Source organism: Abrus precatorius, unplaced genomic scaffold (genome assembly GCF_003935025.1).
Source record: "Abrus precatorius isolate BTA unplaced genomic scaffold, Abrus_2018 Scaffold2, whole genome shotgun sequence".
Lineage (NCBI taxonomy): Eukaryota > Viridiplantae > Streptophyta > Magnoliopsida > Fabales > Fabaceae > Abrus > Abrus precatorius.
This window is the reverse complement of record NW_020874362.1, coordinates 5,585,564-5,600,648: the sequence shown is the minus strand read 5'-3', so window position 1 is coordinate 5,600,648 and position 15,085 is coordinate 5,585,564. Positions and strand designations below refer to the sequence as shown.

Genomic DNA, 15,085 nt, shown 5'->3' with positions numbered 1-15,085 from the left:
AGGATGAAGTACATTTATGGTTTTATAAACTATTTTGGGGCAAAAGCTTCGAAAGTGTCAATTTTATAAGGGAAAAAGATTTCGGAAAGAAAGTTAATGCTTTAAAAAATTTTATAGACACAATCTTTTTATCAGAGACAAATTTAATGAATAAAAAGAAAAAAAATTATATGTTTTATATATTAATTAAAGACCAAAAATATTTATCTTAGTTTTAAAAAATTTATAAATAAAAAATACTTATAAATTATTTTTAAATTATTTCAATGATTATTTTTTATAACATCAAAATAAGTTTATCTTAATACGTTTCATTATTAATTTATTAAATAAGTTATCATTTTAAAAATTATTAAATAAGTATTATTTCTAAATGCATTAAAAATTAAAAAAATTGTACGATTCAATAAAAAGAAGATAGAAGTAATAACTATGCTAAATTAGTTATTTATCAAAAAATAATAATTAACTTTTAGGCTAATTTATATGTAAAAATGACATCTTTAGAAATTATATATTATGTAAATAAATTAATTAAAAAAAGCTTAGAGTAAGGCACATGAAGAGACAGATAAAATTGAAAATAAGAAGTGGAACATTTTTACTTCGTTGGTTAATAGTTACAATGTTTTTTTGTGACGATAATGGACTTCGTTTGTCCTTGGAATATGTTTCAATTTTTAACTGATTTTTCTCATACTCTAATTTTATATTTCTAGTCAAAATTAAATGTAAGACTTACGAATATTGAGGCAAAATAATTTTAATTTCATTTATGAGTCATACTTTATGATTTTAAGCCAAATGGCACATACATATTTTTATTATTATACAGACTTAACTTCCTATTTCCTAAACATTTGCAAAAATATCTACATTATTCATCATTTTGGAAAGTATTTTCTAGTAGAACCTCTTAAAGAGTAGGTATTAATTCTTACAATGAAAGTATGATATATTAATTAGTCTCTTAACATATAACAAAGGTCATTTAATTTGGTGTCTAAAATGTTATGTAATTACACATTTAAGTCCTTGAAATATTATATAAAATTTAAAATATGAATTTGTTCCATATACATATCACACATTTTTAATTTGACTTTTATATGTATATATATTTTTTAAATTCAATCGTTACATGTATAAATGCTAACTTAGACACTAATTTCTGTATATGTTATATAAAACTTGAATTTGATCTCTACATGTGTTGCATAATTTTAATTTTAGTTATTACATGTATAATAATTTTCAATTTGGCCTCTAATATTTGTAAAAAAAAAAAAAAGGACAATTCAAAAAATTAAAGTTACGAATTAAATTAAAAAATAATGTGTAAAAACCGAATTAAAATATACGTCATATACAAGGATCAATATACATTTGGTTGAAAAAATGTATAATTGTCACATTTATAAAAGTAGAACGACATTGTGACGAGTCTTAACGTTGGAACTTTTGAAAAAATTTACATTATAGAAATTAAATTAATTTTTTTACCTATATGAATCAATTAAAATTGTGTGACACTGGAGACCAAATTCCTATTTAAATCATTATATAAATATTCTGTTCGGTTGTTGCACTGAAATCCTTTTTGCATATCAGATACAACGTTTCACCCTTGTTTACCCAATTTAGTCGTACAGATTCATAGAAGAGCACAGCTCACAGTCACGCATGCAACATACAGACAAAAACAAATAATCAACAAAACAAAATAAAGGACCAAACACGCATATTATAATCCACCAAAGGAGGACAATACCCATGGGTTTTTGGAAGAACATGTATTTTATCTAAGCAGCAATTAGATTTTCTTTTCTATTAACTTTAATAACTGAAATTGGAAGGAAAATACGGAGAATTTGGGTTGAATGAATTGTCATTATGGTTTTAAGTGGGATCAGTGTTTATGAAATTTGACTTCAATTTAATTTTTTCTCTCTTTACATTGCACATAACATTGATTAAGCGGTCATACTAACACTTTTACATATCAAGTTAGCACTTATTAAGTTAAAGATTAAGTGTGTGTTTAAAAATACGTTAAAAAATTTCTAAACGTGGATCCAATGTAAAAATTATAACTAATAACGTTAAACTAAACAAATTCACTTATATCCTAACATAAGAGACTTGCAAAATGATCGCTGTAGCATAAATTTTGAGTGATTTCTCAGCCAAGACTAATTGAAATGTCAGTATCTGACAAAAATGTATGTTTTACAAGATACATGCAACATAATGTTTTAGAGAAAAATAGTTTATAAACATTCAATTTAGAGTATTTATGAATCAAGATTGTATTTTCAAATGTTGCTATTCCCTGGATTTGATTGTGGCAGAGTAAATTTTGAGAAAGTAATTGACCAACTTTTAAACAAAAAGGAAAGCCCACTAGCCAAAGATATGAACCATATGGTAAGAAGCATCTTTGGTTAAAACGTTTAAATTTAAAGGGTTGTCTTTTGATCTCGATTCTGATCCTCCACTTGCTGTACATTGTCCCGCTTCACTTGTGGCTCTTAAGGAGACGGGTCACGTTATCTTGAGTGTCCTTTTGGAAGATATATTCGTCCACCAGGTTCAAACCCCACACTAACACTTTTTCTCCTACTTATAAGGAGCTACCTGGGTCACCTCTTTCCCATGCCTTCTTCCCTTGACCAACACAACCCATCCTCATTCTTTCCTTGACTAAACTAACCATTCCTATTCTCTTCCTCTGCACTAAAATAATCATCCTTTATAGCCTCTTAATATTCCCATTGCTTAATATTTCTCACTTCAGATAAAAAGAAAAAACAAATCAACAAATGGCATCTTCATGGACTCCCAGGCAGAACAAACTGTTTGAACAAGCCCTGGCTTTATATGACAGGGAAACCCCAGACAGGTGGCAAAATGTTGCCAATGTGGTGGGAAGATCAGTTGAAGAGGTTAAAAGGCACTATGAGATCCTCAAGGAAGATGTCAAACGCATTGAACATGGCCAAGTCCCATTTCCTCGTTACAAAACCAACAGCAACAACACTTAAAAGAGTATTTGTATTTGGTAATGAACAACACAGGTACTATACATTTTTCCTTGCAGTTGATTCGTTTTTATTATTTGTGTTACAGACATAATCTATGAGCAACCTAATGCCGGTTTAACTTTAACGTTGTACAGAAAACTAGATAGCATTCTTTATAACATGTCATGTGATGTGACCATATCTGATTGAAATTTAACATATAACATCTCAATTAGTATTTGCACTGTGATTGTCGTGTACTACATGCTGCTTGATGCGGGGTCCAATGAATAAGACGGTAATTTTTGAAATAGATGGCCCTTAAAATGATAGTTTTATGTGGTCCATTTGTTTTTCTCCGCTAATACCCAGTATCTTGTTTACCCAACTACTTGTCTATGCATTTAATAATGCCTTGTCTTTTGCACTAAATGAAAAATTGAATCTCTAAGCTCACTGAAAATTCTAAGCCTATCCTGTCCATTGCTTGATAAATTGTTACGGGCCCTACACTTGGTAGTTCAAACAACTGCCATGTGCTTTGAACCAAAGGGCAAATTAAAGAACAAGGGAAATGAAGAAGCACAACAGCCATGTGATTGTGACATAGAAAGCACTGCTTTTCTGTCTGAAATCTCAACGTGTATCATGCATTGTAGCTTGTTCTCTCTGCAATTAATGCTACTAATCTTTCATCTCTTTGTTTTTCATGCTTAGACCATTTGTTTTCTACGATATTTTTTAATTGAAAATTTTGGCCCCATTACATTATCTTTGTATGTTAACCATTTCTGCTGACTAATATTTCCACGCTTTGCAGGTTCTTGAAGATTCAGAATCCACTAAGCATGAATACCCTTTAGCATATCTTCCATAAATAGTAAATAGTGTATCTCAAGCAGCAAGCTATAAAAAACAATCTTACTGCACCCTACCATGTGATTTCAGCAATCTTCTACCCTGTTTTCCTCCTTTCTTTTTTGTATACCAAGGTTCGTTTCTCCATGATGTGATGTCATATTAATGTTGTATTAATTATTGCCTGTTAATGAAGAATTACTTATTAGTCTAATTTTTATTAATATAGCACCAAGTGATCTTATGATCTTATTTTATATATACCAAGTCAATCCGAGTGAAAGGGGTTAAGATTCCATGACCATATGATCTTTTATTATATGAGAAGAACACCATCGAAAATGATCCACGTAACCTGAACTGTATTCGAGAAATTAGCCTTTCAACTACACTGAATGAGAGAAGGTAACGCGAATCCAAAAAATCTTCATGTATGACCCCATCTCCGTGCAATGTTGGATATATATAATAGTTACAGACAACATGCACAATATGTAGACCAAATAGACTACGACAAGATATCGTAAAGTAAAAAATAGATAGTTATTAAATGAAGTGTAAAATTTGATATTACGCAATCTTTTACTCTGTAAACTATCATTATCAAAAACTCGCGAGCCCCTTAGCACATGGGAAAAGAGTTATGGGTAAACAAACACAAAGTCATCTCACATGTAAATCAAATAAATTGGAGCAAATGTTAGTTGAATTAGTCTTGTTGGCAACACAATTTTACTTGAATGAAACAGTGCCCCAATGAAGTTATGAGCTTTATTTTAAATTTACATTATAAAAATTTTAAAGGAAAGGGAATAAATATCTAAGAAAGTTTTAATACAAATATAAATTTATAATTTTCACTATTTAAAAAAGGACTGAACCTCTTTCTTCCTCATTAGGTTTAATATCCGCATCATTGTCTCAATCATGGCTAAGTCCAACTAGAGGATGCCCAACACTGGAGAAATGGTCATGGCCAGGGCCATCCCCCTTCTCTTTTGAGGTTTTGGACCGGGGTGTTTGGGCTCTTATTTGACTGTGCACTGTAGGAATTAGAATTTGTAAGCTTAATTTACAATGAGTTGCATTTTTAGAAAATTAATTATTTTCAAAAATAAATTTACATAGTTTTTATTTATGTTGACAAACATTTATATCTAAGTAATTTTATAAGTTAATATAAGTTAAATAGTAGAAATAAAAATAACCTATAAGTACCTAAATATTATTAATATATTTTTTTATTAGTTCAAAATTATTTTAATTTAAAAGTTAAAGCAATTTTATAATAAATGAAATATGTATAAATAATAATATCGATTGATTATTTCTTTGTCAGTTAGGTCTAGTTTGAGTAAGTTTATGCATAAGTACTAATGAAAGAAGAAAGTAAAGAGTAAAATAATTAAAATTTTCTCATAAGTTAAAATAAATTTATGCATGCCTTATTTTAAAGAATTTAATTAAAAAATCTTAAAAATAAAATTACATAAGTTAATTTTAAATTATAATGATAAAAATAATTCATTTTAATTTTTTATTTTTATCATTAGCATTTATTGAGAAGTTAATTTAAATTAAGCCTAAATCAGTTGCTTTCAAGTAGGAATTACAATGGATCTGTGTTAAGATATTAAAGCACCAGTCTTCGTTTTTTACTTTAAGACAACTTATTCATATTACTGTTTCGCACACATAAAACGGAATCAGTGTAATTTTCATGCACTTTTACTCAATACAAGAAAAAATATCTTCCTATCAACCTTCGTTAAGGTAGCAACAAACGGTCTTTGAGAAAGACTTGTACTAGAATCCAAACACGTGTCTACAAACTTTAATGTTCATACCATAGTTAATATAGCAATCTATATGTCTATACTTAAACTAGTTATCTTGTATTTTAGTAAAATAAAATGTCCTAATGCATATTTTTAGAAACTGTTAAAATAAATTTATTATTTTAATATTAAAAATTAAATAAAAGTTAACAAAATAATACACATTATTAAAAAGGATAACACATAACTCAATTAAAAGTACATAATTTTTTTTAAATTCCTACTCTTTCTTTCTCTGTGAATGATGTATGTGTGCGTAAGTAATTAAGGACTATATTTTGTCTTAGTACTCACTCACAAAATTCTTCTATGATAGTAGTTTTAGAGCTCTCTCTTTCATATCTAATTTAATATAACCCTTATATTTTTATATTCACTTTAGTTTGTAGATTCTTTCTTTTTTCTATCTCTTTCTTTCTTTTTTCTCTCACACTACCAATCATATCTTTTATTTTTTTTTCTTTTTTAATTTTTTTTCTATCTAGTTCTTTTTTCTACCTACACTACACTCAAATCGTCGGTGTTAAGATATGGTTATTCAATTAAAAAAAGCGGAGGTTCTAAATGTTATTAAAAGCCTCCTTATGTCGCAATGAAACATGCAAGTTAAATTAATTTAAAGTATCAAAATCTAAATAATCTCATATATTAATATAACATAGTTATTAGTTACTATGAGTTGTTACAATTTTATTAAAATACAAATCATCAATGTAAATTTAAAATCATTAATAAAAATAAGTAATGTGTGTAAGAGATAGAGGTAGATTTTGAATTTAAAAGAATATATATAGATAAATAGATAGTATGTTATAAAATTATAAATATAGTGTAAGAGTTTTTAGATTTATACTAGTGTAAAAATATCCTTCTCCATATATATATATATATATATATACTGTGTTAACATATCAGTTTTTTTTTTTTTTTAATTATAAAAGATAAAATTTTTCGTACTTTTTCTTTTCATATGGAATAAATGAGTTATCGAACACCAATACATCAATAACTGGATTATATTTAATAAAATTTTCTATACTTAATATACTAAAATTACCAGTTCCCATTCTGTAATAATTTCTCCACTGATAAGAAACTCTAGAGACGCTATGTCAAACATGTTATAATTTTTGTGGGGTAATTATTTGGGTTGGCATGGGTAAGGACTGAGGTCACCCACAATCCAAGGTGGAGCAAAACCCGTTACAGCGATCAAGATTGGTGGTTTGGCGCATGCAGCGCAACATTCATGCCTCTTTTCAAGTTTAACAGGGTTCCCTTTGAGTGCCACGTGGAGGATCATTCTGAGGCATTCATGTCTTTGCCATGCATATTTCTCACTATATATGCACAAATATAGAACCCCAATTAATCAAATAAGTTTTACTTGAAAGAAAAAGAAAAGAAGAGAAAAAGAGAAAAGTGAAGATGGAAACCACAAAGTATTTAGTGTTGATGCTGATCCTTGCATTGTGCATGAGGACGTCTTCGAGTGACGAGTTGGTTGAAGACGCCAAAGCGAAAGCACAAGAGGCCAAGGAGGGTGCCACAGAAGCTGCTAACGTTGCCGCCGAAAAATCTGAGAATTTCGCTGAGTGGGCTTATAGCAAGATTAAACAGTAATCTTTTCTTCTCTTTCACTCATAGATTTGCTTCTTGAGAAATGTACAATCATCATTTTTCAACCTTAGACTCTTTGGAGGCATGCTTACGAGAGCAGTTTTTGCCCCCTTTTTCCTTTTTTATTTTGATTTTTATGGGTTAAAAGTTTTATAATGAGTGTTGATGGGTAGGTTCAAACTTGGAGTCTTGGTTCAATGGATGAACCAACATTTTAATTCTTTAAATCACCTGAATGTACGTAGAGAATATTCATACTAGTAGAATTAAGTGGATGCATAAACTTGAGTAACGATACCATAAAATAATAAAAACTTGAGCAATAAGACTAACATTAGTATGTGGATAATCCTGGACCATTTGTCATGTCTATAGAAGGATATTGATTGAAAAGACATTTAGTACTTATACAATAGTTTTTTTTAAGACAATTCATATAAAAGAGTAAAAAATGAAAATATGTCATTATTTATTTTATGAATTAAAAAGTTATGATTTTCTTTATCTTTTTATGCTTTTGTATAAATTGTTGTAAAAAAACTTTTATAAAAATATCATTTCTAGACCGAGGTTTTATTGATTGTTGTCATATTGTTTGATGTTGCTACTCTCCAAATTTAGCAATTATTCTCACATTGCTAGTTTTCACCTATAATTTCACTTTTTCGCTCATTCCATTGCAATTGTTGTCCTAGGGGTTTTGGGTACGAAGACGAGGAAAAAAAAGATGTGGCTCAAAATACGAAGTATCAAGTTGAAGCAGCAGCTTCAAAGGCCGCAGACAAAGTGAAAACAACAGCATTGGGTATTTAATTTATGCATTGACAGTTTTTGCATTCTTTTCCATCTATCATTTTTATTTTAATTGGCATTCAATTCAATTAAAGTTTTGTTTTGTTTTATTAATTTGTATAGAAGCTTCTGAGTATGCTTCAGAGAAGGCTTCAGATGCCAAAGAGAATGCAAAAGATACAATGAATGCAGTGGGAGACAAAGCAGCACAATCTTATGACCAAGCTAAACACAAAGTGGGTGAGGCATACGAGTCAGCAAAGAAAACCGTGACTGAAGAGACCAAGAATAAGTAGGAGAGAGGATGCTATGTTCCATGAATAGGCACATATAATAGTTGTTCATGGAAAGTTTTAGCCATGCATCATACCGGTATATCAATAACGGTGAAACGAGTCAGTTTTTTTCTTTTTTTGAGAGGTTCCTTCTGTTCCCACAGCTCGCTTTTTACTTCAGTTTTCTAGTGCTGCAGTTTTGTGACCTAGGCCATGAGAAGCCGTTGATATCAAGTTCTAAATAATATTCTACATTTTTTTAGTTACTTTAATCTTTTTCTTGCTCCACTTTAGAACATTTCTCTTTATCTTTTTTTTTTTTTTAACCATTTATCTATCTACTTTTTTGATTTACCAGATACATACATAATTGATCTTAACATTTGAACTCTGTTAAAAGGCAATTTTTTTTTTTTTTATCAACTATTTTTATTTTTTGCTACGTGGATATTTTTTCTTTGTCTATCATGTTTTAATTTTGAGAAATATTACTAACACGCTCTCTAATATGCTTTTTTAAATATATAATTTATTATTGATTAAAATTTATTAAAAATATAAAAAAAATTACAATTTCCACTTATTAAAGCAAAAGACAAATCTCCTAATTAAATTTCTTAACGAGGTTTGATAATTGAAAATTATTAAACCTTAGACGAATTTTATATCCTATTTGACATAGAAATAATTGCTTGTAAGATTATTTATGAATACAAATGTTCTGAAGGTAATGGCTTATGAAATGAAGATCATAATAATCATTTATCTTAGACTATTAATTTAAGTCAAATAAAGTGTACAAAACCAAGAAGTTGACCGATAAAACAAATTTATTCTCACGAAGAGTCATTAACATTTATAAAAGATAAAAGTTCATTTTGTTCGTTCCTAATGTCTTGCTTCAAAAAGACAAAAGAGAAAAAAATAAAAAATAAAAAACACTTTTGGAATAGTAAACAATAGAAAACTTAAAAAAAAAAGAAAAAAAGAAGAAGCTCGTCGAGGTCAAACAAATATTTAAAAGTGTCTAACATAAACTATTAAGTTCAAGGCTATTTAACGAGACAGATTTATATATGCAAAAGACTAGTAATTGTCAGTCTAAATTTTATATTATTCAAAAATAAGTCTTACGTGTAAAATTATTGTATATTTCTAAGTGTATAAAAGTCTAATGAGGCATTAGTAATACTTGGAGGTATAATTTTCTTAGTAGATATTTACAATAATACTTGAAGTATATTAAGCTTAGAGAAACTTGTAAAATAATACTTTTTTGTGTAAAATATATAGTTTGCATATTCGAATAAAATAGTAAAAATCTCGTCCTTAATCAAGAACTAATCATAGTTTTACTATTTTTTTTAGTAAACCAGCATAAATTGTTGTGTGGTTTTCATTCTTTCAACTCTCAAACATTTTATAAGCATATTGTTTTTCAACTAAAGAAAATATTTTATTTTATTTTAAACACCAATTAAAATTAAAATTTTTTGAGAAAATAAATTTAATCTCCCTTCTCTTATTTTTTTATTCTCAACTTTATCATTCCTATTTTCATGAATCATGTTTTTAATACCAAATTTTAACTAGTCATCATCTGAGATCCTAGAAACCTTTTCACTTAAGCTTAAGTCGTCGTAGTCAACCAAGTAATAACAAAGAAAAGTCTTGATAAAGACATATCTTTCAAATTATCATTTTTAGGACTACTCATTAATCTTACTATATTTCTATGACTTGGAAAGTTACATGCAATTATAAGAATTATAAGTTGATTAATTACATGGAATATTTAAATTAGTAAAATCAACTGATTGAATTATTATTAACTCTTATTATTACTAAGATTGTTTAATGTGATTGAAGGTGTTACTCTTTGAACCCTTATTTTTTTCTATTTACACCATTATTTTGATTTCTTTTACTAAACGTGTTACTTTTTGAACCCTTATTTTTACTATTTACACCATTATTTTGATTTCTTTTACTAAAATATTCTTTCCTTTTCAATTTTTTTTGGAAGTTCAACATCTATGATTTTAGGAGACCACTTTTTTTTTTTTAATTACATCATTGAGCAGCTTCACTCAATCACTATCTCTCTTTAACCTTCATCATCTCTCACTCTAACATTCATCATCTTTCTTCAATAGATTTTGTCTTGGACTCTTTGATGTTTAAAGACGACAAAGTTTGATGCTTTATTACAATTCTTTATTTAGTCCAAATGAGACTAAGAAGTTGAAGTACCTTCAAGCGCACCAAATTATCATAGAACTTCTTTAAAGGGTATTTGCATCCACTCCAAGAGGCCTAAAACCTTTATTTATAGTCATTTATGAAAACTCACTCAAGATCATTGATAAGTGTCAAATTTGAGTGAATGTATGCATGAATTTAAGCACTAATTGCTTCAATGATTTGAACTTAAATGTCAATTCCCTTTCAAGTAGTAAAATTTGAATTTAGTTCTTATTTGATTTAAAAATTGAAATGAAGATTCATTTAATCTTCTTTTGCAATTTTACTAATTCAAGGAGCTTAATGAAGATGAAGGAAAATAGAAAATGAAGAGTTAACTTAAATCTTTTTTTGCTCAAGCGAGAATCTCTCACTTGACCGAGAAAGCGCGTACTAGACTTGAGCTTTTGTCTTGTTTTCACTCAAATGAGGGATCTCGCTTGAGTGAGAATGTCTTTTTTACTTGAGCAAAAATTCATTTATTCCACTTTTAATGAAAGAGAATCAAAGGAAAGGGTATTGTGAAGACCAATTTTTGTCTCAAAAGAGATTCCCTCCATATATAGATATATAAAAATAAAAAATAAAAATAAAATAGTAACATTGCTTTAATAGGAAAATGGAAAACTTTAGAAAATAAGCTTAGCTCTTGGAAAAAGAAATTCTGCATTATGCTGGCTTATACCCAACACACAAAGTAAACTTTAAACATAAGAAAGGAAAAAACTCAAGAATATGGCATTTTGTAAGAACCTTAAAAGCACAAAATGAAGACCATATAAATACACAACTAAGATATTCGAGGGAAGGGGAGGCAAAATTTTTAAGACGGACATATGAGATTATAAAAAAGGAGCAAATATCGCAGAGAAAATAGAGCAAAACCCTTAGGAAAGTTTCTTCTTTGGAGAGGGAGTAGAAAGAGAACAAAAGAAAACAGAGAAGAAAGAGAAAGAAAAGGACCGAAGGTAAAGAGAGTCTAAAAAAAAAGCCTTCATCTTTAGCCAAGTTAAAATGTCAAGAAAGATAGCACCATTAAACAATAAAAAGAAAAAAAAAAGTTACCTTTGTGGCTCATATTGTTGTCGATTCCATTGTTTTCCGTAGACTCTTTAGCAACAACAAACTCTTTTGGATAAATGTGTCCTCCTTACTCTCAACTCTATCGACATTTGCAGTCTCTAAACTTAAAATATTATTTCTTTCTTTTTTATTGAAGTAGTTGTTGAATGCATGTGAACAAAAACTACACACACCACTTCTTTTACAATCTATGTCTAATCCTTTCCTTTTAAAAAATATAAAAAGTGAAAAAGCTAATACATGTAATTTCATGTTTAAATTTTTTAATCTGAGCACGCATTTTTACTTTTCCTTTTACATGTTTTACTTTTCTTTCATTTAAGTTAATGTCTTTGATTACTTTTCTTTCACTTTTCAATATGAGCATTTAAGTTCATTTTTATTTTCTTTTCTTTTATTTCACCTATTCATGCAATTTGGTCTTTTGTGTTTCACTTTTAAAAAAGAATATATATGAATTTTTATTTATTTATTTAGACATGATTGTTAAAATAGTTTTAATTTATTATTAATTTTATATCTAAATCTATTTTATTTATTATGGTATTTTTATCTTAACATTTATTTTATTTTATTATAAATTTAGATATTTCTTATTATATAAATAATAATAAAATAATAATTTTTAATGTATCATCTCATACTTCATTCATTTTATATGTGTAAGATATCGATATTATTTCATGTACATTTATGTGTTATTTCTTTCTATTTTCATGCTAAATTATAAAAAATTTATCATCTAAAATTAAGTAAATAGATAATAAAATATTTGTATTAATATATGACACTAGTTATAACTTCTCTATCGTCAAGTGGTATAAGTTGATACGATTTATGTATACCTACATTATCATAGGTCATCTACAATAAGATTTGCTATGTTCTAAGTCTAATTAATTAAATAATTATGTTGTCAATCAATAAAAGTAGTTTTATGATACTTTATCTCTTAAGCATCTAACAATTAATTTACTAAATTATTAACCAAGTTAAAACCATATTGTAACACCCTCAATTTTATTACTCTTAGATAGGAAAAATAGGAATTTGGATAAAGGATATCTTGTCTAAGCAAGATAGATCTCGCTCAAGTGACGTAAGATTTCCTAAAAGAGAACGTTCTGGAACCCATCGCTCAAGCGAAATGAATCATTGTGGAAGAATGAGGCATACAGAAAGTGTTTGTTGGCATGCACCTCAAAGAAGTGGAAGCATTGGCGAAATTAAAAAATCCACATCTAAGGACAAGGATCCCTTTAATTCAATAAAATGTTTTAGATGTGGAGGACCACATCTAGTGAGGAGTTATACACAACCACCTGCAACGTGCAACTATTGTGGAAAGACAGGACATTCAACAAATGTTTGCCGGTTTGAATCATGAGGAAATGAAGGTACAAGTGAAGGCAACAAACCAATGTCTAAAAGTCAATAATCCTCTAGGTTTAGGAAAAATACTATCTTGGAAGAAAATCTCATTTAATGGAGCAAGGTGCAAAATGAATTGTGTTGCCACATCAAGAGAAGTAAGGACGTATAACTCAGTCACTATGCATGTATCGACGCTTTTAGAATCCTGACTTTTGTTGTAACTCTAAATTCTGTATATAAACTCCTTTATGGCACAAGAACTTTTGTTTTGTTTGTAACTTATGGCCATGCAATATCCTTGTAATTATCCTCATCAATGAATCGGTTGACATTTAAACTCTTGATCAGTTATCTATATCCTTTTAAAGTAAATCTTCCCTACTAATTAAGTTGCCTGTACTTTTATATTAAATCGTCATGTAGAGAATGAATCAGTTTCGTTCAATCATGTCTTTTGATACAAGGATAAATCATAAATTTTGGATACTTATGTATCACTAGCTTACGAACTTTTGTTTAGAGTCATTCCAAAGAAATATATAGAAGAACGGAATACTTGTAACCTGTTTCTTCTCGAGGATGAAATCCTTCAGAATGGGAGTACTCGGATATAAGAGAAGTTTCTAAGATTGTTTTGAGAAAGGTGATGGAGCTATTGTATAAGGAAAAATTCAAATTCGTTATAGATCTTATGCTAAGATTTAGTTTGATTCTAATCGCATGATATCACATTATAACTATGAGAGCATTCAAAGTGAGAAAACAAAAGGGAAGCATCCTTACAGGAATGGTTAATGGTAGTGATGTTCAACATTGGATTTGCCTCAACTTTTCAATTAAAATGAATAGAAACATGTCATATCTCTCTTCTGATGAATTGGTCAAAATGTGTTCTAGTAAGGGAATGACATGAATTGAAGTCTTTGGTTAAAAGGAAGTTGTTAACATAAATGTCAATTTTAAACCTTACTAGATTTGGACATAGAAGTTTAGAGTAGGCAAGAAGTGTTGAGAAGTCTTTAGATATGTTTTGGGTAAACAAAACAACAAGGAGAAAATCCACTGATGCATACTTGAGATTCAACAATAACAATGCTTGTACCAAGGTATGGGAGGCCTGCACAAATAAGTCTGCAAGGTAAACAGTGTCAACACAGGGCCAACCTATCACCTCTCCATTAATTCTTGCACAACAGAATGAATGTTGCAACCGACTTCCACTATAAGCACTGCATTGATAGACGAAATCGATAATCATAAAAGTTTAAGTATGTATGTGGAGATAAGATTGAAGGAATGGTGAAATAAATAAATGGAATTTATGAATAATTATGAATTAGAATGGTTGTACCAATCTGGTAAGGCAAAAGGTGGTAAAGATAATGGGAAGTGAGAAGTTAATATACTCCTAAGTAATGACACCAAGGGAGATGTTAATTCAGGAAGAATTTAGAAGTTTGAACCTACCAATGAGAATGTGGTATGTCTTTTAACATCATTTCAATGCATTTAGGAATATATGTATGATGTTAGGTGACATGGAAGAAGAATGAAGGACATAAGGTTTTGATATGACATTAGTCGACTCAACAAATTCACAGGTAGAATGTATAGTCTTTGGGTGTGAAGGAAAAAGATAAATACAATATTGGAAAGAGTTCAATAAGTAAACTAGAATTTGGTATTTCAAAAAGGATCTTAGTAATTATTGGACTCGTTAAAATTTGGAGATTTTAAGAAATTTTTGGAAATATGAGTATTAGTAAGTGAATTTTGGGGACAAAATTCCTAAAAAGGTGGAAGAATTGTAACACCCTCAATTTTATTACTCTTAGATAGGAAAAATAGGAATTTGGATAAAGGATATCTTGTCCAAGCAAGATAGATCTCGCTCAAGCGACGTAGGATTTCCTAAAAGAGAACATTCTAGAACCCCTCGCTCAAGCGAGAATAAGATAAAGTTGGCCCAATTATCCTC

At 28.9% G+C, this 15,085-nt stretch overlaps 2 protein-coding genes across 2 annotated transcripts; both read left to right on the top strand.

Annotated features, from left to right (window-relative positions):
- Window positions 1-2,635: 2,635 nt before the first annotated feature.
- LOC113859009 lies at window positions 2,636-4,025 on the top strand. Its single transcript, XM_027491826.1, has 2 exons — window positions 2,636-3,077; window positions 3,844-4,025. Exons 1-2 carry the CDS (start codon window positions 2,881-2,883, stop codon window positions 3,884-3,886), a joined length of 240 nt encoding a protein of 79 aa, XP_027347627.1. The 5' UTR covers window positions 2,636-2,880; the 3' UTR covers window positions 3,887-4,025.
- Window positions 4,026-7,147: 3,122 nt separating this feature from the next.
- On the top strand, window positions 7,148-8,427 carry LOC113859355. The gene is made up of 3 exons (XM_027492154.1): window positions 7,148-7,338; window positions 8,035-8,144; window positions 8,255-8,427. Exons 1-3 carry the CDS (start codon window positions 7,148-7,150, stop codon window positions 8,425-8,427), a joined length of 474 nt encoding a protein of 157 aa, XP_027347955.1.
- The last annotated feature ends 6,658 nt before the right edge of the window (window positions 8,428-15,085 follow it).

What these genes read in the sequence shown, in the direction of transcription:
- LOC113859009 (XM_027491826.1), top strand. Translation starts at nt 2,881, where the DNA reads ATGACAGGGAAACCCCAGACAGGTGGCAAAATGTTGCCAATGTGGTGG. An exon ending in TTTGGTAATGAACAACACAG is followed by an intron (nt 3,078 to 3,843) that starts GTACTATACATT and finishes CACGCTTTGCAG; the next exon opens with GTTCTTGAAGATTCAGAATC.
- LOC113859355 (XM_027492154.1), top strand. Translation starts at nt 7,148, where the DNA reads ATGGAAACCACAAAGTATTTAGTGTTGATGCTGATCCTTGCATTGTGC. An exon ending in GCTTATAGCAAGATTAAACA is followed by an intron (nt 7,339 to 8,034) that starts GTAATCTTTTCT and finishes TTGTTGTCCTAG; the next exon opens with GGGTTTTGGGTACGAAGACG. An exon ending in AGTGAAAACAACAGCATTGG is followed by an intron (nt 8,145 to 8,254) that starts GTATTTAATTTA and finishes TAATTTGTATAG; the next exon opens with AAGCTTCTGAGTATGCTTCA.